This window comes from Labeo rohita, chromosome 20, assembly GCF_022985175.1.
Source record: "Labeo rohita strain BAU-BD-2019 chromosome 20, IGBB_LRoh.1.0, whole genome shotgun sequence".
Lineage (NCBI taxonomy): Eukaryota > Metazoa > Chordata > Actinopteri > Cypriniformes > Cyprinidae > Labeo > Labeo rohita.
Window position 1 is genome coordinate 12,673,335 of NC_066888.1, and position 24,324 is coordinate 12,697,658.

General features: G+C 35.0%; 1 protein-coding gene across 1 annotated transcript in view; it reads right to left on the reverse strand.

The window, feature by feature from the left end:
* The window catches only part of kcnh5a (potassium voltage-gated channel, subfamily H (eag-related), member 5a), a 118,323-nt gene that overhangs the window by 60,691 nt on the left and 33,308 nt on the right, over window positions 1–24,324 (reverse strand). Inside the window, exons 5-8 of the mRNA XM_051138689.1 lie at window positions 23,690–23,805; window positions 22,153–22,545; window positions 12,155–12,247; window positions 6,845–7,274 (exon numbers count right to left, since the gene is read on the reverse strand). Coding sequence (XP_050994646.1) covers window positions 6,845–7,274; window positions 12,155–12,247; window positions 22,153–22,545; window positions 23,690–23,805 — 1,032 coding nt within the window. The remainder of the gene's footprint in view (window positions 1–6,844; window positions 7,275–12,154; window positions 12,248–22,152; window positions 22,546–23,689; window positions 23,806–24,324) is intronic.

Consider the following 24,324-nt stretch of genomic DNA (forward strand, 5'->3'; position numbering starts at 1 on the left):
GTTGGAAAAACAAAGCACTTTTACATACAACGGCAGTTTATAAGGAGAAAAATTACTCCAGAACTGGAGCAGTGAATGAATCTTTCTTTTGAGCTACTTCTTTTTAAACTACTGATTGATCTGAATCAAAAATCTGATTCATTCAGCAGTGTTGTTATGTAACTAAAACTATTTATTTTTAAATTTAAATAAATTTAAAATGAACAAAAAAAAAAAAAAAAATATATATATATATATATATATATATTATACAGCAAAATTTAACCGTAAAAAACATAAATGAAAATTAGAAATGTCACCTTGTCGAATCTTTTTTTTCTGAACACAGAAGTCTCGCCCGACTGGAGCGGTGCTTTACATTTCCAGTTTCTTTTTTTTTCTAATTTAATTAACATATTATTATATACATCTGCACACATTTTTATATTTAGTTATACTGAAAAAGTTTCAATTCAGTCTATCTTTTTTACCCCGTTTTAACATGGATTTCTAAGGAGACTGGAACACGAAAGCACCCAAATAGAAGTTATTCTGACAATTAATCGAGTAATCAGCTAAGTATAATATTTTTTGAGGTAATAAAAATAAAACCTAAGCGAACAGCCTTTGAAAATATTTAAAATGCATATATAATAGCAATGAGGCAATAATAATAGGTTAAAATAAAGTATCAAAACCAAGTAATCATATAGTTACAAAAATATGACAATACATAAATGTACAGTATTATAAACAATAGAACTCATGTACATTTAGCAGTATAACAAAGGCCTGCAGGGGGTGCCAACGGCCTGACAATTGTTTTTACACTTTACTGCACAATCTAATCCCTGTTTAATATTGACTAGATAACATTTAGTTCAGATGTTCACTAAATCTTTAATATTTGGCCATTTATTTTTGACAGAAATGCTACAGACACTGTCGTTTCTTGATTGTGTGGACATCAAAACATGTAAAACTCTGAATGCGGGCTAGCCCATAGAATTAGCCTACTTCAACAATGTTGTCGTGGGTTGTTTTTCATGTCTGCGGGATAAAGCGACCCCAATAACGTGATATACAGCCCCTGGAATGCTAATTTTACCAGAGGAACCCGGCCAAAAAACATGTATTTTACCCTTCGGAAAGCAAATTTTTACCCGGGACCCCCCTCGAAACGCGATTTGACTACCTTTGGGCTAGTTTTGAGTAGCAATTGGGCAGGTTTTGTTGTGAAAGCTTTTATTTTGAAATCGCGATGACCAGTTAGCATATTGAGAATGATATTGATGTATCCCCCTTTGTTTGTGCAGGTTTATATGATTTATCATACAAATCTGATGAAATGGCGCACGTTGAGTTCCCAGACGAACATTATAATAAACCCAAACTCACAGCAATATACAGAGATGGAGTTTGAGACGCTCCATACATGTAAAAGATAACTCTTCATGTGGAAAAACATTTACTGTGATCGTAAGTGACACACGTACATAAACTTCACACATGTAAATAATTAAAGCACAGATATTAAAACCTGCATCACATATTTATCTAACTGAATCGTAACATTTGTGAATACACAATAGCATTATGATTTATTACGATTCTTAAAATAGTTTAATATCTCCTGCAGCTCTGGAAAATGTTCTAATAATGCGTTTAATGGATTCTTGTCTGTGAGTAACTGAATAATAATTTAATTGAATTGAATCAAGGAATCGGTACAGCCCTAAAAATGACTAATATGTAAAATAAATTGAAAAAGAACACATAAAAATAAAAGCTAATTCAAAATATGAATAAATACTATAACAGTATCCACCTTATTCTGTAACGCAGAAGTAAGCCTATGGGCGAGACTTGCAGCTCATTAGCAGCTGTAGGGAAGTAACAAGACGAATACGTGCAATAAACAGTAATACAGTTTACACTAAACCAGTGTGTTCATAATTAGGATATTACATTAAAATAATATGGTAAGACACACCAATTTGCAACATCAAGCAGCAAAATTAGCTGTTTTGTACAGCTAAAAATAGCTGGAGGCGGATTAGGCAGAAAGGTGGAGGTGAACATTAGCAGTGAATATAATTACTTAAATTTCTGATTTGTAAGAAAAGATATAAACTTACAAATGACATACATATGTGAAGGTTCTTGAAAATATCAAATTTCGTCTTCCACAGAAGAAATTAAGTCATATGGGTTTGAAACAATATGACACTGAGTTTTCATTTCTGGATCAACTGTCCCTTTAAGGTACCCAGAAGCAGTAATACTAGCTCTCTCTCCTCTCTCAGTCAAGATGCACGAACCTTAACAAGCCCAGGATTTACATTAAACAAAAAGTACAAAGCAAATTTATGCACCAACAAGAAGAACAAGAGTCTAAACTGTAGCTCTGTTTCACTGAAACAAAACGGCCCTGATAAGCACAGCTGGCTTTAACATGGTGATTAGCCTAATGCTAATTCCACAGATCTAATATAAATCCAGTACCATTCATACAATGCATTAAACATTGATTCACCGTCACCACACAAAAAGTACATCCGCAGATCCGTGATTAGCACGAATATGACTCTATGAACAGGCAATTAAACTCAGTTTGTGTAAATCCACTAGTCTTTATGAATTCATATGGGTCATTAATGCAAAATGTCTGCTTCATCATAATTTAGTATTAGCTGGCTAATGCAGCACAACAGAATGCCACACAATGCACCATTGTAGCACTGTGAGATAAATCCACAAACAACACAAGACTTTCTCCCCATCTGCTGTCATTTGTGCGCACAGAGAGAAGCATGACAGAAACTCAGATGGTGCAGAACAACCGAGCAATAAACCAACAGCAAGTACTGCGAAGCTACACTTCAGGAAATGATCAGCACTGCGACTCACTACCGCTAAAACTGATCTGAAGCCAGCTGTGTTTTATAAGCTAGAGTCTGCCAAATTAAACTGCATTTAGTCAGCTTTCCAATTAAAACTTTAAAGCTGAAGTGTGTAGTTTCTGTGCTACTCTAGTAGTGGCACTCGCCGAAAGTGTAAAAACTGAAAAAATCACACCACTGATTGAGTCACAAGTGACACACTGCTTAAATAAACAGAGCAATCACAGCTGAAAATATGTTTTAAAGAAATATATCTAAAGAGCACAGTGAATGTTATAAATAAAATATAAATAAATGTTAATTTAAGATTCCACAATTAAATATTTGCATTTTTTATGTAAATTTATTTTCTTTATCTTGTTAGGATGTTTAGATATTGTACTGTAAAGGGAGACGAAAATACTCATTAAGAAAATATATTTCTGCCACAGCACAGTGGTTACTCCTCACGAATTTGACCTACAAATGGCTGACTCATAGTTGTCTCTGCATGTGATACTAAAATAAAAAGCAGTATTTTAGCATCAAAAAATTACACACATCTTGTACTGTAATGTACCTGCCATTTAATTTTTGCAGAATCATTGTCCTATATTTATCTTTCTAAACTGTGCGTTCAGTTGTGCAACTGTTCCTTGTTTACTCACTGACACTGTTTTTCAGCCTCCTGGGTGGCTCACTTTATGTTTCAACCACAAGCTACTAGTCACAGCTTAGTTTACTGCAGGGTCGCCGTGGTTTCGCCAAGTAAGACATGTACCTGGATCAACATCTTCTGTTGATCCTGGATCAACATTACTGTGCAAAAATATAGACTTTACCCAATCCCTACCCCTAAACCTTACCCTAACCATAATTTATCCCTAATATCAGAGGTAAATAATAGCTGATTAACAAAGGTGTAGAAGATCTGACTCTGATCATAATCCTAAAACTGACATTTCCTGAAAAGTTATCCCTCAGTTCTGATTAGTTGATTGAAATGTTATTCCAGGATCAACAAGGATGTTGATGCAGGAACATGTTGTACTTGGTGAAATCACGTTCACCTTTACAGTAGCTCAATCTATCTGTTAGCCCTGTGGACTTGTAGAGGATTACTGATGAAACTGCTCAGTAACTCAAAAGCTGACCTGCACTACTGTTGGGCTGCTACAGTACTTATGATTTTTGGAGAAAGTACTCTGAAAAAAACAAAACAAAAGAACAAGTGATTGTGGTGATGAAGAGCAAAGAGTGGCATTATGGTTTCAGGAGGTTTGAAGCACAAGCTTATTTATTTTTGATTGAATGTAGCAGCTTACGCTGTTGAAAAAAAAAACAGCATATGCCGGTTAGGTATGTTTTGAAGCATGACAGCTGGTTTGAGCTGGTTTAAGCTGGTCCTAAGCAACTAGCTCCTGCTGAGGACCAGCTCATAACAAGCTTATAACCAGCTCAGGACCAGCTTAAACCAGGTGCCATGCTTCAAAACATATCTGACCAGCACAGGATGGCTTTTTCAACTGGGTACACTCTTAAAAATTAAGGTTCTTTATTGCCATTGATGGTTCCATGTAGAACATCCACGGAACTTTTCAAATGCAGAAAAGGCTCTTAAGCCGCTTTTCCACTATCGGGCCGAACCGTTCTCTTTGCTTAACCGTTCCATTCCGTGGCAATCCGGGCCAGTCAGCACGGACACGGTTTCATTTTCCACTGTGGTGCTGATAAAACGGAACTCTTTGGAATGTAAACACAAATGCGTCAGTCGTTGCCTTGGTTACGCAATTGTAATATAAAACAGTGATATGGACGATGATCAGATATTTCTGTTTTTGGGACTACTTCATTAAATAACTGAAAAAAAAAGGACACAACTCTTGGCGCATAAAGTAAAATAAACAGAAGGCGACAGGTATAACGTTACCAACAAATGCTGAGGGGATATGCATGCCAACAGAGAACACACAAAAGGGAAAACCTTTCTAAAAAATACCACATTTATTGACAGTATTAATGCATGAGCTATGAACGCAGCGTAAGAGCTATTTACTTGGCTGTTTGATCAAATAGCGCACTTTCGTTTAGCACACACACGGTTGTGTAACCGTGCCGAGAATTCCGGGCCGAGAGTGGTTTGCAATCGTGCCGTGCCATACCAGGCTCAGGTGGAAACACAACTGGAACCGTACCTGACTGTTCTAAGAACCGTTCGGCCCGATAGTGGAAAAGCGGCTTTAGTCAAGAAAGGTTCTTTCGATTTTTAAAATGTTCTTCAAAATGGTTGTTTTAAGAATTTTTCACTGAAATGTTCTTCTACTGCATCACTGAAAAAACACCCTTTTGGAACCTTTATTTTTAAGAGTGTAGAGTGCAGATAATGAATTCTATTTTCCAATTAGATGCTCTTCTGCTCCAGTCTCCATAGGAACCCATTCAAATAGTGCCCATCTGTTTTTAATGTAGCTAACGTCGGCATTTGTGTCATCTACACACTCATTAAACTTTAAGGAATGAGGCACTGACAAATGACGTCATTGCGACATTGCAAAGTGATGGCGCTATGTGCTTTTTAGGTTTAACATTAGATTATCAGATCAGAATATACGCTAATTTGATTAGAAACACTGGAGACCGGAAAAGCAAAGAGTAAGGCGTGACTTCCACGTTCAGGAAAAACATCTGTACAGAGAAAAGTTTCAGGAAATGTTTTTAAAGATGCATTGCAGGTCTTGTTAGGACATGATGCAAATGTTTTCTAAACTGAAATCCTGCAAAGGCAGAAAATTGTTTTATATCAAATTATGTGATGTTATATGATACTATTAATGTATCTGCAATGCTTTTAAATAGCACTTAAAGTTTGCTGACATGCCCTGTGTGGTGAGAATGTAATAAACACTGATGCTGTTGCTATTTTAAGTGTATTCCCTACTGTGAAAATAAGCTTAAAACAAAAAGGATGCACTGATATTAAAATTCTGGCCGAGACCAATAAGTATATGATAATTATTTTCATGTTTTGGATGATAACCATAATTTCAGGGATTCAGGGAAATTATACAGTATTTTGTATAAATAAATAAAAAGTAAAATCAATTATTTTAAATGCTACAAGTAAATTTTGGTATCACTACATTCATTGTACTTTGCAATCTGAAATATGGATATTTATTGCTAAAGATAACATATAACAGTGTTTTTAAAGATTAAGTAAGATGACTGCAAAATATGGATATTTATTGCTAAAGATAACATATAACAATGTTTTTAAAGATTAAGTAAGATGACTGCAAAATATGGATATTTATTGCTAAAGATAACATATAACAATGTTTTTAAAGATTAAGTAAGATGACTGCAAAATATGGATATTTATTGCTAAAGATAACATATAACAATGTTTTTAAAGATTAAGTAAGATGACTGCAAAAGCAAGTTTTTAAAAAGATACAATTGGTAATACAATTAAAGAAATAGTTCACCCAAAAAGCAATATTATGGATAGAGGACTCATATTTTAGCTGGAAGCAAACGATTTGAAGTTAAAAATCTCTTATAATGATGGATTTGTTTCTTACAAGCATGTAGCTTTTCACTTCACAAGACATTAATTGATGAACTAGAGTCATGTGGATTACTTGTGGATTATTGTGATGGTTTAGACTCTAATTCTGACGGCACCCATTCACTGCAGAGTGAATGCTAAATTTCTCCAAATCTGCTCCGATTAAGAAAAAACTCATCTACATCTTGGATGGCCTTAGTGTGAGTATATTTTATAACAAAATGCCATTTTTGGGTGAACTATTCTTTTAAATATACTGAGCATTACTGAAATAAACTAATAGCCAATAACAAGTATGGCACCAGTACATCATGCATTCCTCCATACATCTCCATACATTCATCAACCATCTAAGGCTCAATCTGTCTTGTAAAGCATCCATGAAGAAAGAAAACCATTTAGTGATACTTACAGCCCACCATCATCATGGCCACCGAGAAGATCTTCTCCCCATCTGTAGTAGGTGCAATGTTCCCAAAGCCAATGGTGGTGAGACTTGTCATGGTGAAATACAGAGATGATATGTAGAGCGTGTGCTTACTGGGACCGCCTTCCAACTGGCCAGAGCCGCTGGCATTGTAGCGGTATGGCGAGCCAATGCTGATAGCTAACTGATAAAGCCAGCTTTCCGTCTTGATCCTTTTGGTGGCCTCATCAATGACCTCGTAATCACCAATGCTGTACCAGATGCAGGCGAGCCAATGTGCCACCAGGCCAAAGACGCACACCAGTAAAACTAACACAGCAGCACCGTATTCCAGATAGTGGTCCAGTTTGCGTGCCACTCGACCCAGACGGAGTAAACGCACCACTTTCAATGAGCTGAACAGGCTGCTGAGACCCTGGACGAAGAAAAACAGAATGTATCATCAGAGATTGTGAGAGCATGTTAAAGTGACCCTCAAGCCATCCTAGGTGTATATGACTTTCTTCATTCAGACGAATACAATCGGAGTCATATTAAAAAATGTCCTGGATTTTCCAGGCTTTATAATGGTAGTGAATGGCTGTAGAGGTTTTGAAGCAAAATAAAGTTCATCCATCCATCATAAAAAGTACTCCACATGACTTCGGGGGGTTAATAAAGACCTTCTAAAGTAAATTGATGCATTTGTGTAAAAAAGAAAATCCATATTTAAAACTTTATAAACCATAATTTATAGCTTCCGCTAACTGTTGTACGTGCATTCACAAAAGAGTGGCGTTCCAGCGGATGATGTTGCACCTAGGTGTAGTGTAAGCTCCAGTGTTAGCAGAAGCTAGAGATTACAGTTTATAAAGTTTTAAATATGAATATTATTCTTACACAAATACATCGATTCACTTCAGAAGGCATTTATTTTAAAATAAATACTTCAAAATCTCTACACCCATTCACTGCCATTATAAAGCTTGGAGATACCAGGACAGTTTTTAATATAACTCCGATTGTATTTGTCTAAAAGCATAAAGTCATTTACACCTAGGATGGCTTGAGGGTGAGTAAATCATTGGGTAATATTCATTTTTGGGTGAACTATCCCTTTAACACTAGCTAACCTCCATCACAAATCTTATTGTAGACATTTGGGGGAAAAATGATGAAAATAAATATTAAAGGTAACTAAAGACAAATACAAAGTTCTGTCATGAAACTCTAGATGGTGCAGGTTGATATGTTCTACTGTAACTCAATCTCATATAAACACATCATCATTCACATGGAGCAGCTGATTGGCTTCTATCAGCAGCCAATGAGCTTGCTGCTCAACATTCAAATGCTTGGCTACAGCTTGCTATAGCAGTTGCAGTGTGCTTCAGAAACCCTCCACCTCCCCAGCTCCACCTGTATAGATCTGCTACAGGATGATTTCATGTTATACATGTGGGTTATTTTTATATATGTTATATGTGCAGCAGAAGTATTTCTTACATGAGCACAGCAGCATGTTGGTGTATGTATTGGCAGTAGCAAGTTTCGGTACAACAGAACACATTTTCTGTTTATTGTAAGTGCTTTTTAAAGTCGAGTGGATTCTGATTGGCTGTCAATGTTTTTATAGTTTATCAGCTGGAAAAAAAAATCCTTTTACAAAAGTCTTTTTACATTTTACTTAAATGCAGCATATTATTGTATAGTTTTGGTTGGTTACATGCTTCTCTGCATACAGCGTAAACAAACCAAGCTGGAAAGAAAAAGCTTAGAAACATAAAGACATATTCATGTGAGCATGCATCGGCTTATATTGATAAGGTGCACTTGAAAGGCTTAGCTAACATAGTTCATGACTTTAAAAAAAAGCCAGGTGTGGATTTCAAGGTGAGATCTTCCATGTTCACTTGAACATGAATAATTCCAGGCTGATGGGTGCCATGTAGCTCCGGAGACCTGCTCTGTCAGTCTATAGCCACTTTGATCTGACACCTTTCATGTCAGAGGAGGAGGAGAGGATGGATAGTTCAAGTTCCTCGACTGATCCTTCCACTCCATCCACCACATCCAAGGAGAATCTTAGATCTCATGAGTGAACAAAGTTGTTTTATTGATCAAGCAAATTCATTTTAGCTTATAAAAGATAACAGATAATAGTTTGGATGTATGTTGTTGAGTCTGTATCATTAAAGGGTGGAATAAATATAGTCTTTTTGGCTCTGAAAGCAAAATATAGAGGATGCTTTCACTCAGCTATGCCCACGCTTGCACTCTATCCTTTTAAACAAAAGCTTAAGCATTGCTTGTCAACTTCAGGCAAATGCAGATTACAGGTCTTTAAAGAAAAAAGCCCACTCTGATTAACATATATTTGTAAGAGTTTTCTTAACGTACACAAATACAGCATTAAATCGTTGGAATCCCTACATAGAATATGCAAACATTTTCTGTGGGGGAAGATCTGTTGAATGTATTTAAAATGGTAATAAACTACAATCTTAGGGTTCACTTAAGTTCACAGTTACAGAGGTTTAATCACTGGAGTTTGCTTGCTAAAATGCATCTTTACACAAACGCAATATGCAAATGAATCACATGACCCAACTGTGTCCATTCTTACTGGCTGCTTATTTACTTAGCATCACCAGTGGCTATTGTCACTCCCATTGAAAACAAATAACTGGATCCAGTGTTGCTGAAAATTTAAGAACATGCCAATATTAAAATTCTAAAAACTATTTAAGAACTATGATAGGCTGATCATTATTTTAATGTAAAAATGAAATAATAACGGCTGATACAGATAAATTAACAAAGCTCTAATATCAGCTTATAGTGTATCAGTACTGAAAATTACTTAAATTACTTAAACTATTAATAAGCATTAGTAAAAACAAACAAACAAAAAAACACAATCTTAAATGGTGCTAGTGAATTTAGGCATCAGAATATTACATTATATAGATGTTTTTTTTTAATATTCAATTTGATATACATTTTAAAATTTAAATTTAATGTTCGTCAATTACTATAATACATAAAAAACACATAAAATATATAAACATTTTGTGCATTAATTACAAATAAAATGCTAAAAAATGAAAATAGTGAATTTCGACATTGTACACTCTAAAAAATGCTGGGTTAAAAACAACCCAACTTGGGTTATTTGGAAACCCAGCACTGATACATATTGGACAGAACACATGCTAGGATATTTTGACCCATCTGGTTGCGTTAAATGCTTTTACCCAACATGGTGGGTGGTTTTATTTAAGTCAACTACTGTTTAAAAATAACTATATTGCTGGTTTAAAAAAATGATGAAAAAATACCCAGCACCTAGGTAAAAATATTAAAAACAACCCAATAAAATGACCCAGCAGGCTGAACACAGCATTTGGTTTTAAAAAAAATAACCCAGCATTTTTTAGAGTGCAGAAAAACTACCCAGCATCTGGGTAAAAAAATATTAAAAACAACCCAATAAAACGACCCAGCAGGCTGAACCCAGCATTTGGTTAAAATAAATAAATAAATAAATAAATAACCCAGTATTTTTTAGAGTGCAGAAAAAAATGCCCAGCACCTGGGTAAAATATAGGAAACAACCCAATAAAATGACCCATCAGGCTGAACACAGTATTTGGGTTATAAAAATATAACCCAGCATTTTTTTAGAGTGCATAAAAAACTACCCAGCACATGGGTAAAAATATTAAAAACAAACCAATAAAATGACCCAGGAGGCTTAACCCTGCATTTGGTTTAAAAAATAAATAACCCCAAATTGTTTAGAGTTTATGTATCAAAATACATTTATGTATGTATTTTTAAAAGAATCTTAACAAAAAAAAAGAACTTTTTTCTATTTTACTTGAATCCCGCATATTATTGCGTAATGTTTAGACATCACAACACTATAATGTACAAAATGAAAATGGATATTCATTCTGAGAATTACTAAAGATTACATTTAACAGTATTAAAATTATTAGTGTCTTTTAACATTGACTTTTAGTGAACAATAGACGTTACTAAAAACAAAGAAACAATTAAATATCCAATAATGACTGATGCAGAATAATTAACATAGCCCTAAAAACAGCTGATCTAAGACAGCTCAATTAGTAAATATTAATTACTTAAACTAAATATATATATAAATAATACAAGTGGCATGAGCATGTACAGTGTAGAACTTTGTAAATGACGTACATTACAAATTTACCATCAAAATGAGACATTTCTTATTGCATTTAAGACAAAAAAACACTTTAATGCAATTTCTGTGATTTAACCTGCATGTTTCACAGCTAAACTTTTCTCATCTTCTAGAGGACAGCTGTTAAGTTATCTGGAGGACAAAATGGAACGACACGTTCTCCGCAGACACTTGATGGAATTCACTTTTTAAGCTGGCAGAGCGAAAATGAGGGGGTGAGAAGTAAGTATACCTAATTGTTGCATCCTCAACAGCTTTGGACTGTCAGCCCAGAACTGTTTATAAATAGTGGCCGTGATGTGTACCTCACAGGTTTAATTAGCATTTCCTCCACCAAGGATTTCTGCTTTTTTGTTCCAGCCGTCACATAATCAAAAGGCTAATTTCTCAAACATGCTTTATGTTCCTGAAAGGAGCAATTTTCCCTAGACACTGACACTGGAGGAAGGAAGGTAAAAATAGATGTGTTCATTCTGCAATATTGCATGAAAACCTAAGGCTTTTATTACGCTAGCAAAAAAAAAAACTGATGCTAATTTTGCCAACATAGTCAACTCCCCCGGGCGGAGCAGCTCCTAATGGATACTTTTCCAAGTAATTTATCATTTTAAGGGCCTGTATCTAATTTGCAACTGTGCTTATGTAGCATTTAGTAAACCGTAAAGTTTTTTGCCGTTGTCTTTGAGGCCATACAGATGAGTAGCTATCGGGTGTGATTATTAGAAGGTTACGAGTGCTCATAAATGTTCAGTTAGATGTGACGACCCCACAGTTGCATCATGGGATAATGGAAGAGAGAAACATTAATGCCTGTTGGTGAAACATGCTGCGTGTGGTTGTGTGTGTCAGGGCACGGGGAATGAAGCTTGTGCCGCCTAATTTGAATTGACTCGCATCTAAAATCACTTTAGATAAACAAACACACTAAGGGGTGCAGCATTCACAGCAACATTAGCATAAATTAGAGAGCCATTAGTGCATCTCTGTTCAACATTGAATAGAAGAGAGGTTACTGAACTGCTGTACAAATGAGAAAATGGGCCCGAAGAGCCATAAACAACACAAGAAAATAAAAGCGAACTTACAGGCAACATCGAGTCTTCCCCTCGTGTGACGTTGCCAGGAGAGTGGGCCGCAGCTGGCAAGTGGCCCACCGCAGAAGAGTCTGCAATGGGATCCTAAGTCAGAAAGACAGAGGCAGACGTTTCACTTCATGCCAAACTGTGCTGGCGCATGCATATAATAAGCTCAGAGATGGACTTTAGGATTCAAGAGACCCATTTACAGATATTAGATCTGAACAGCAGCACACTGGACGCGTCAAAGTAATTAGTATGAACGGAACAGCAGATGTATGCGGGAAGAACGTCATATCGTGATGCTATAAAAAACAAAAGCGTTATATAACCAGTGTCCTATAACAACAACTGACATGTCCTAATATGCACTTCCAGAAAAATCTTTGTGTGAAATGATTAAAGGAATAGTTCACTGGAGAATTCTGTCATCACTCGCTCGCCTTCCTGTTGTTTCAATCCGATATGACTTTCTTTATATTTTGTGAAACACAAAAAGAAATATAAATTTATGCTCTTTTCCGTACAAAAACGATATAATGTCTAAGTAAATAGTGGCCTTCAAGCTTCCAAAAAAGGATTTAAAAACAAGATCATACAATAGTTTTTAGTGAGGAACAACCCCATTTTTATTAGTTTAAGTGTACATCTAAGTACATTTAGGTTTAGGCTTAAAAAAAAAAAAAAATATTTGCCAGTGGGCCAAACTTTTTAAATTATATTTTCTGGGATAAATAAATAAAAATAATGGATTAAAGAATTAGTTCAGTTCCTGATAATTTACTCATCCCCATGTCATCCAAGATGTTCATGTCTCTCTTCAGTTGAAAAGAAAGTTTTTTTTGAGGAAAACATTCAACGGTGGCCAACAGGTCGAAGGTCCAAATTGCAGTTTCGATGCAGCTTCGAAGGGCTCTACACGATCTAGCGAAACAATCTGTTATTTTCTCCAAAAAAAAAGTGGTTGTGTGTGTGATACACTAGTAATTGTGAGGAAAAAGGTCAGAATTGTGCGATACATACTTATAATCATCAGGGGAAAAGACAGACTTGCGCAAAACAACCTCAGATTCGTGAGAAAAAGTAAGAATTGTGCGATACAAACTCATAATAGTAAGGGAAAATGTCAAAATTGTGTGATACACACTCACAACCGTGAGAAAAAAATCTGAATTTTCGATACAAACTCAGAATCATGAGGAAGAAAGTCAAATTTGTGTGATACACACAATTGTGAGGAAAAAGGTCAGAATTGTGCAATACAACCTCATAATCGTGAGGAAAAATGTCAAAATTTTGCAATACAAATTCATTAAAAAAAAAGTTTCAAAATTGCATGATACACTCAGAATCATGAGAGAAAAAAGTCAATTGTACAATAAATACTCAGAATTATTCGAAAAAAAAGTGTGCGATACATTCAGAATTGCGAAGAAAAAAGTCTGAATTGTGTGATACATACAATCACAAGAAAAAAGTCTGAATTGTGTGATACATACAAACACAAGAAAAAACTGTCAAAATTGTGCGATACACTTAGAGTTGTGAAGAAAAAAGTCTGAATTGTGTGATATAAACTCATAATCGTGTGGAAGAAGGTCAGAATTGTGGATACACACTCATAATCGTTAGGAAAAAAGTCAGAATTGTGTGATACACACTTATAATCACAAGAAAAAACTGTCACAATTGTGCGATACACAGAATTGCGAGGAAAAAAGTGAATTCTGTGATATAAACATAATCGTGTGGAAGAAGGTCAGAATTGTGCAATACACACTCGTAATCGCAAGGAAAAAAGTGAGAATTGTGCAATACACACTCATAATCATGAGAAAAAACTGTCAAAATTGTGCTATACACTCAGATTTGGGAAGAAAAAAGTCTGAATTATGTTATATAAACTCATAATCGTGTGAGAAAAGGTCAGAATTGTGAAATATACTCAGAATTGCAAGGAACAAAGACAGAATTGTGTGATATAAACTCATAATCATGTGGGAAAAGGTCAGAATTGTGCAATAAACACTCATAATCGCGAGGAATAAAGTCAAAATTGTGTGATACAAACTCAGAATCGTGAGGGGGAAAAGGCAGAATTGTGCGACACAAACTCGATAGAGAGAAAAAAGTCAATTGTGTGATAAACACTCAGAATCATGAGGGAAAAAGTCAGAATTTTGCGATACACTCATAATCGTGAGGAAAAAGTGTCAAATTGTGTGATAAACACTTATAATCATGAGAAAAAAGTTGAAATTCTGTGACAGAAAAAGTCAGAATTGCAAGATATGCTCATAAACGCAAGAAAAAAACATGAAACTTGTTTGATACACACTGCGAAATGTGAAAAAAAATTTGTGAGAAAAAAGAATTGTGAGATGCAAACTCAGAATCATGAGAAGAAAAGTCTAAATTGTAATTCAAGTCAAGTAAAAAAAGAAAGTCAAAAATGTATACTTTTTAACCACAAATCATGTTGGAAAGATCACACGTGGTTAGTTCTTCGTCTGTGTACTTCAGTTCAGAAAGGTAGGGTAGCGTGAAAAACTACTGTAATTTTCTCCTCCAACTTCAAAATTGTCCGACATCATTGTTTTACCTTTTTTTGTAAAGGACTCTTGACTTTCTTTGCGCGTTCGCTTTGTAAACACTAGGTTGGTACTTCCACCTACGTCACGTGTGACCTTTCCAACGTGACTATGTAATGCGTGAAGTCAAGCTAGTGCAAGATGAGCATTTGTGGTTAAAAATGATATCAATTTGTATTTTTCTAGAAAATGACGATCGTTTCGCTAGATGAGACCCTTATTCCCCCGCTGGGATTGTGTAGAGCCCTTTAAAGCTGCACTGAAACTGCAGTTTGGACCTTTAACCCACTAGCCACCATTGAAGTCCATTATATGGAGAAAATCCTGGAATGTTTTCCTCAAAAATCTAAATTTCTTTTCAACTGAAGAAATGAACGTCATGAACGTCTTGAATGACATAGGGGTGACTGAATTATAAGAAAATTTAAATTCTGGAGTGAACTAATCCTTTAATTATCAATATTTGGAAACAAGTCTTAATATCATATGCAATTTTGCTTCTCAAATCAAATCAGTTTAAATGTATCAGATTAAATTGATTTATTTTTATAAGGAATTAAGACAAAAGTACTAATTAAGAAAAGTATTATTTGCAGTGCAGGCCAGAACTTCAATTTTTTTAAATTTAGATTTGTACGTCATTTGAAAGCTGAATAAATAGGCTTTCCATTGATGTACAGTTTGTTAGGAAAGGATAATATTTGGCTGAGATTTGAAAATCTGGAATCTAAGGGTGCAAAAAAAAAAAAAAAAAAAAAAAAACGAAATATTGAGAAAATCGCCTTTAAAGCTGTTCAATTTAAGTTCTTAGCAATGCACATTACTAATCAAAATTAAGTTTTGATATATTTATGGTAGGAAATTTACAAAATATCTTAATGGAACATGATCTTTACTTAATATCCTAATGATCCATAAAAGAAAAATCAATCATTTTGACCCATTCAATGTATTGTTGGCTATTGCTACAAATATGTGACTTATGACAGGTTTTGTGGTCCAGGGTTACATATAAGCAATAAGAGCTGCCCTGGTCATTGTATAACTGGAAAACTCTATGGTAAAGAGTTCCTTAATTTTCTTTTGGGAAAAAAAGTCATGCAAGTTTGGAACACACATGCCAAAAAGAGCAGGTATTACACAACACAAGTCAAGAGACCAGAATAGCCAATAAACAGGGATATGTGGCCTGCAGGGACAGAACAGCCTCCAGTTCATAGGAAAACATCTGACAGCTGCACATCAATCCCCTTGACAGACAGTCAAACTCTTGCCAAATGCTTGCGCCTTCAAATATTTATAACACATAGCAGCACTTTATTTATTAATTTTTTTTGTTTTATATATATTGGTCAGTATTTTTTGTATTTTGTATTACCACCTGTAATTTGCTTTTCTAGTTTTAAACAAATCTAACAAAAATGGGGTAATAAAATAAAAATGACAAATTTCTGATCATTAAAGTCTTTTTAGACATTACAATTTATACTAGACTACTAACTGAAAAGCTTATACTCATTATTATTTTTAGTGCTGCCATCTTCATAACTCCCTTGGTTTCCAGTGCTCAGTGGGGTCTAACACATTGCACACTAGCATTAACACCTCCCAACTCAACAAGTGTCCTTTTGAGGTTGTGGTTTGTGTCAGGTTTGGGAGACAAACAGAATTCACTGGGGGCCAGCTGAGTATGACATTTCAACAGCAGTTGTGTCAGAGGCCATCAGCTTTTATAAAAACACTCTCTGCTGATAAATATATACAGTATGCGCAATATAAACATGCACATTGGCATGTATGCACATTCAGAAAAACACATGCATAAATGCATGGGGAAAACTGAGATTTTACTCAATTTATTCTATTCTGTTCATACATTCTCTGAATGCTTTTAGAGTTTGATCACTCAAATGTTCTATTCCTTCTTTAAAACACTGTTCTCTATTCTTTTAATCTCTATCTGATTCCTTCTCTATTAATACTTTATCTAAGGCTGTCTTAGACAAAGATGTAGGTCATCTCTTTAATAAAGGTTCTTAAATGTTTCTGTACAGCATACGGGTTCAGAGGAATCTCTTCTTATCAAAAAATATTTTTTCACTGTATTGAGTTTTTGAGTTGGTATAGTGCATGAAAATGAACAAAAAACACATTGAAGTTATATTATACATAGGTCACCTCAGCTTATTGGTTTCTCTTTTTTTAAGCGCAAGATCATGAATGTTTTTTTTTTTTAAATTATAAGTTAGATATAAAAATTTGTGATTAATAAAAAACTTCAGGCTCTATTTAATGTGTTCTCTAATAAATGTTATGACTGATTAGTTCCTGATGTATGGCTACAATTCTTATTTTTTTAAGCTCAATTTTCTTTTTTAATAACTGGCGACTTTTTACAAGATGAGTTGGTAAAAACTTGACTTTATACACTTTAGAGAAAGTAAAAATAACATGGGCTCTGAAACTTGTATCTGCCATGGGAAAAAGGGTAACTGCATCTTTTCCCCCCACAATTCTGGCTTTTTTTTCTTGTGATTATATCTCATATTTTGGACTTTTCTTCTCAGAACTGGCAGGTTTTTATCTTATACTGCAATTCAGAGAAAGCACAATTCTGCAATTCTGAGTTTATATCTTGCAGTTCTCAAAATTCAGAATTGATCACACGGCAAAAACAAGCTCCCATAGAAATTTGCAAATGCATTACATTTATGGAAATTTATTTGTAATATCATCTTCCACTCCAGAGATTACAACACTTAAGAGGCTGAATGTTTGTCAGCTTTTAAGCTTGAGTGCATTTAATATAACGTTTTTTCTATTTTAATATATTTTAAAATCTAATTTATTCCTGTGATGTTAAAGCTAAATTTTCAGCATAGTCTTCAGTGTCACATGGTCCTTCAAAAATCAATCTAACATGTTGGTTTGCAGATCAACAAGCATTTATTATTATCAATTTTGAAAACAGTTGCACTGCTTATTTTTGTGTAAACCGTGATACAGGATTTCCAGGATATCTGATGAATACAAAGTTCAAAAGAATAGCATTTGTTTGAAATAGACATCTTTTGTAACATTATACATGTCTTTACTGTATATTTTGATAAATTGAATGTGTTATTTCTTTACTATTTTAATTTATTTAATAAAAAATGACCCCAAACTTTTGAAAAAGTAGTATTTATTTAAATATACACTGCTGTTCAAACGTTTTTTTTTTTTTTTTTTTTTTTTTTTTTTTTTTTTTAAAGTTTCTTTTGCTCATCAAGGCAGCATTTATTTGATCAAAAATCCAGAAAAACAGTTATATTGTGAAATATTATTTCAAAATATACAAAAATATGCAAAATAACTGCTTTTTATGTGAATAAATTTTAAAATGTAATTTATTCCTGTGATGCAAAGCTGAATTTTCAGCATCATTACTCTAGTCTTCAGTGTCACATGATCCTTCAGAAATCATTCTAATATGCTGATTTATTATCAATGTTGAAAACAGTTGTGGTGCTTAATTTTTTTGTTGGAAACGGTGATGCTTCTTTCAGGATTCTTTAATAAATAAAAAGTTTAAAAGAACAACAATTTTTATTCTTTCTTTTTTTGGAACGAATTTAATACTTTTATTGAACAACGATGTGTTAAATTGATTTTAAGTGATAGCAAGGACTTATATTGTTAGAAAAGATTTCTATTTTTAATAAATGCTGTTCTTTTTAACTTTTTATTCATCAAATAATCCCGAAAAAAGAATCACAGGTTCCAAAAAATTTAAAAAAATTAAGCAGCACAACTGTTTCTAACATTGATAATACAAGTAATAAATCAGCATATTAGAATGATTTCTGAAGGATCATGTGACACTGAAGACTGAAGTAATGGCTGTTGAAAAGTCAGCTTTGCATCACAGGAATAAATGATATTTTAAAATATATTAAAATAGAAAAACATTATTTTAGGCTGTAATAATATTTCACAATATTACTGTTTTTTTCTGTATTTTTGAGTAAATGCAGCCTTGATGAGCATAAGAGAATTCTTTACAAAAACATTAAAATCTTACTGATCCTAAACTTTTGAATGGAAGTGTATATTTAGGTTGTGTTTAATCACAGCATCAATAAGCATAAGCAGATAAAGCAGCCGCACAAACAAGAGACGTGAGACGTGACCTTAGCTGAACTTAGCCTGTACATGCAGATTTCAACCACATACAGCAGTGTTGCATGGTTCCAGAAGCCATAGGAGCACTTTATTGAGATCTGCAGTTTTGGGACTTCATTGTGTTCCAGTGATGCAGAGACTAATGCATTCCAACAACATCACCACAATGGGAGAGGATGCCTGTTGCCTGGGCAACCATGAACTTGCGGCACCAGTAGGAATCCGAAGAGTTATTTTATTGGATAAATATATCATACCATGCATATGGAGATTAATAATGTAAAGAAGCTTAAAGCAGAATCATATTTTATTCTGAATGTCCACAGTCGCCCAATTTAACCTACAGCCATTAGGACGCCCATGCCCATTTAAAGTTTTTCAGATGATCGCTTCCTTCTCAGCACTCTACAGTATATTAGTTGGACTGATTCTTCCAGACAGATAAAAAAAGAAATATGGCAAGTAAAATCTCCCACTGATCCCCCAGAAGAACTCAAAGTACACAGAAGTACAAAAAGAGCACTGGAAGTGCTTTTCATTCAAAACACAGGTGTAAGAGATTGTCTAGGAACACTAGCATGCTAAAATTTATTTCAAGAACACTTGGACAGTTCATTCCAAAATAAAAATGAAATGAGAAATCATTCATCAATAACTCATGTCTTTCTTAACTTTATTGTGTGGAACACAAAAGAAGATGGTTTGAAAAATGATGGTAACCCATTTTGGTGACTTATCACATTATCTTCTTTTATGTTTATATTAATCTTTGAGGCAAATGCTGCCTCTTGTGGTGAAAATATACCACAGCAGCTTCAAGCATTGCTGGTCATTGACTCACACAACTAACATCACGTCCATCTCAGTCCATCCTAGTCTCTACTTTCAACACACATCTACACAGACTCCAGAAATCAAGCAGCCCACTTATCATTGAACTGTCTGGCTGGGTTGAGACCATTTAGACTAATGCCCAGTACCGTGAGCAACCACTGATACGGAAAGAGATGGCAATAATGGATATAGTTTTCCCGTCACAGTTTCATGTCGAGTTTCAGCCTCTAGAAATGTTAAAGGGCAGGGGGTCCACTCAATCCCACTCCTTTCTGACGAGAAAAATAAAGCATTCCTGACGTGCACAAAAAAACGCATGCAGCAAGTGAAAAAGAGGATTGCAAGCCACTTTCGTTTCTTCTCAGTAAGAGATGGAAATGTATGCTGGAGAAGTCCTGTGCAAACAGTAATTACCGCAAGCAAGATGCACAGATGAATAATCACCAACTTTAGTAACATGGAGGAAGATCAATTATAATGCAAGAACTGAATACAGAAAATTTGACTGGAATACTCCATAAACATAACACCAAAAGTAATAAAAGCAAAGAAGATGGAGGTTTATCGATTTGTGCTTTTGACTATAATTGGTCATCGGAGATCAATCAGATATGTTATATCTGATCAAATAAACTGTAAACTAAAAGATTTTTGTTTGGCAGTAATTTAGATGAAAGGCACACAGTAAACTTTTTATAGGTCTTCTGCAGTTAAATCACCATTCAAGGTACAAAAGGATTTAGTTAAAGGGATAGTTCACCCAAAAATGAAAATTCTGTCATTAAATTACTCACCCTTATGTCGTCCCAAACACGTAAGACTTTCGATCATCTTCAGAACGCAAATTAAGATATTTTTATTGAAATCCAAGAGTTTTTTGACCGTGTATAGACACTTTCAAGGCCCAGAAAGGTAGTAAGGACATTGTTAAAATACACTCTTAAAAATAAAGGTGCTTTAAAAGGTTCTTCACAGCGATGCCATAGAAGAACCATTTTTGGTTCCACAAAGAACCATTCAGTCAAAGGTTCTTTAAAGAGCCACCTCTTTCTTACCTTTTTATAATCTGAAGAACCTTCTTTCACCACAAAGAACTTTTTGTGAAACAGAAAGGTTCTTCAAATGTTAAAGGTTCTTATGGAACCATTTAGATAAAAAAGGTTCTTCTATGGCATTGTAAAGCACCTTTTTTTTAAGAGTGTAGTCCATGTGACATCAGTGGTTCAACCTTAATTTTATGAAGCTACGAGAATAGTTTTTGTGTGCAAAGAAAACAAAAATAATGATTTTGTTCAACAATTTCTTCTCTTCCGTGTCAGTCTTCAGTGAATGTGCACAAATGCATCGAGAGGCACTCGTGAATGCACGGCAGAAACTGAGACGAAAGAAATAGTTGAATGAAGTCGCTATTTCTGCTTTCTTTGCACACAAAAAGTATTTTAGTTTTTTTTTTTTTTTTTTGTTTTTTAACTAGTCAACTAGAATATGTAACTGACAGCATGATTCAAGTAACCTTTTCTTTATTAAAATTCTAGTTAAAGAAAATTCAGGTGTACCACACACGAAGTTGTCAACATGATGTAAAATGTTAAACAAACCACTTGTTTAATATCTTTCCAGAAAAGATGCATTAACTACAACTATCTTGTACAAACTTGTCTTATACATATTATGTTAACAAATAATACGAGGAAATGCTTTACAAAAAATTCTCAAAAGTCAAAATAATTCAAATACAAAATGACTGAAGATATAACACCAGTACACTATTATTAATTATAAATGTTCTGTAAAAACAGTGAACAGCAGCTTTCAGCCTGTCAACATTATGCAAACAAGAAATATCAGACATACAGTAATAGTTCTTCATAAGTTTTTCATTCGGTTGCGCTGCTTTTCCATTGTTTTTTCCATGTAAACATGGACACGTTTGACTGTTGCACTCGCGTCTCTTGCAGTGTCTCATGCATGAAACGGCATTATAAAAATGCGGCACTGAAGTTAAATGAAGTTCACTCCCCTCTTCTTGCATGTTTTTCCTGTTCCATTGCCCGCATCACATTTTTGTCAACACAAAAGCGCATTCTGTGTGAATGGCACCTAGCGATATGAGCGTGTCACACGTTTGCGGTAAATCACGCACGCCGATATGCGATTGGATCGTTCTTCGGAAGAAAATCTGAAGAATTGCCCAGCCCTAGTCAGAAATCACTCAGAATTCATCAAAAATATCTTAATTTGTGTTCCTAAGATGAACAAAGGTCTTACAGGTTTGGAACAACATGAGGGTGAGTAATTAATGACAGAATTTCCATTTTTGGGTCAACTAACCTTTTAACGTGTTCTTGCTGAATAAGTACTGACCCCAAACTTTCAAACAGTAACAATGTATATATATCTCTTTAATGCTGTGCTTACCTCATCCACGTTTTCAAAGGCATTGATGATGTCATAGGGCAGGCAAGACAGCAGGTCTATGACAAACCAGGTCTTCAAGTAGTTCATGCGTATGAGCTTTGGGTCAGATATGACCTCTCCTCCAGGTCCCACAAAAGTTGTATGAAAGTTCAACACTATATCCACTAGGAAGATGACATCCACCACGCTGTCCAGTACCAACCACACCAGGTTGTTCTGTTTGGTCTTAAAGGACACATTGTAGGGCACCATGATGGCCGTGTAGAAGGTGAGGATGAGGATGACCCAGTCCCAAGTGGTCTTAAAGGTGCAGTAGTGCAATATAATGTGAGGTGGAGTTTTAGGAGCCTCCTGTTTGTATTGAGGGAGGATGTCAGAGCCCAGCTGAAGAGCCTTGGAAAAGACAGAAATTGAGAAGATGGAGATAGATTAAAAAGAAAAGATACATCAAAAATATTTTGGATGTTCTGGTGTCACTACGAGCTTTCTTACGTGCTTGACCAAAGCCTACTTTCATCTTTGCTCTAAAGACTGCTGGTGAATATCTATGCTGTGGTTCAACCTCAATTTTATGAAGCTATGAGAATAGATTTTGTACTCTTGCATTGTGCATTGAACGTGCATTGAAGACTCACACGGAAGAGAAGAAATTGTTGAATAAAGTCGTTATTTTTGTTTTCTTTGCACAAAAGGTATTCTCGTAGCATCATAAAATTACAGTTGAACCGCTGATGTCACATGGACTATTTTAATGATGTCCTCACTACCTTTCTGGGCCTCAAACGTGTCAGTTGCGTTGCTATGCAGGGTCAGAAAGCTCTCAGATTTCATTAAAAATATCTTAATTTATGTTACGATTTTTCTTGTGATATATTCTCCAAAAAAATCAAATCTTATGAAATGAAGTAGGTTCTTTTGTTTACTGTTTTAAGGATGCTGTAATTGTTTTAAGACAAAAGTACTGATTATGAAAATAAATTTTTTGCAGTGCAGCGAGACTCTCTTACGAAAAATCATGCTGGTCTAAGCCAGTTTTTTACCCTTTGCACTGTATAGAATATATACATCATGAATTACCTCATGAAAGGGCACCATAAGATATAATACAGTGAAAAGTTTCCAAGACACAAAGCTTACGTCAGCAGTCACTGGACAGCTGAGTCAACTATCATTTGTCTGGAAATGAAGTCAGACTTCATTTCTGCCATGTGGGAATGAAGACAAAGGCAGTTGACCTTTTTGTATGTGCATATATTTGTGTGTGGGTCAGGTTTTGCCTACACCATAAGGTCCAAATGACTCCAAAAAGACAGTAAATGAAGATCAGCTACAAAACCTGACCAGCCAAAGGTCCTTGTGAGGAAAAAAAAGCTGAATAGAGTTTTAATGAAATTCTGAAAAAAGGAAAAAAAGGCTTATTGAAGGTCAAGAGTACGACTAAGAGAAAGTAAATATCATTAGCTATCGTTAGTACAAAAACAATAGAAGTCAATGGAAAGTGGTGGCTATAGAAAAACAAGTGTGTGTTGACACTCACCTCTGCCAGTCGTGAATGCTTGTGGCTGACTTCAGTCTTGTTCATAGGTGTGAGCTGCTGAAGCGTACTCCGGCTATTGGTTAACGCCCTGGTCAGCCTGGCAAACTTGGTCCATCCTGCCACATAGAGTAACAAAATGGTGTATCAGCAACAGAAACACTTCCTTGCCTCCTATCTACTTTTCTTCCTGTTTACTTTACTCACAAACCCACTTTTCCACACAACTAGTAGCGCTGTTGGCATCATGCTCCTCAGCCAAAAAGCAATGGCCCACGCTGATTTCCACCGAGGCTCCTGCAAATGCTGACGCCAGCAAAAACTGTTCTACCCCATCCCTTCCTTCCAAAAAACTCATAGATTTTTGTGTGCCCATGTCTTATTTCAAGTCTTTGTCATCAACATGTCGCAGTGTACTCTTTTCTCATCTATTCGCTTTGTAAAAACAGAAACTGTTATGAACCCTTGGGGGCTCTTCACAAAGGCATAATGTTTCTTTATGACTTTAAAATGAAAGCATTATGACATGGTGGAGACATGAAGGAAGTTGTTGCATCCAACAGGGAGCCTCGTTTGAATTCATTGCTTTCTCATTAATAACGACTGATGGGAAGTTTTTCTTTTGATCTCAGTAACCC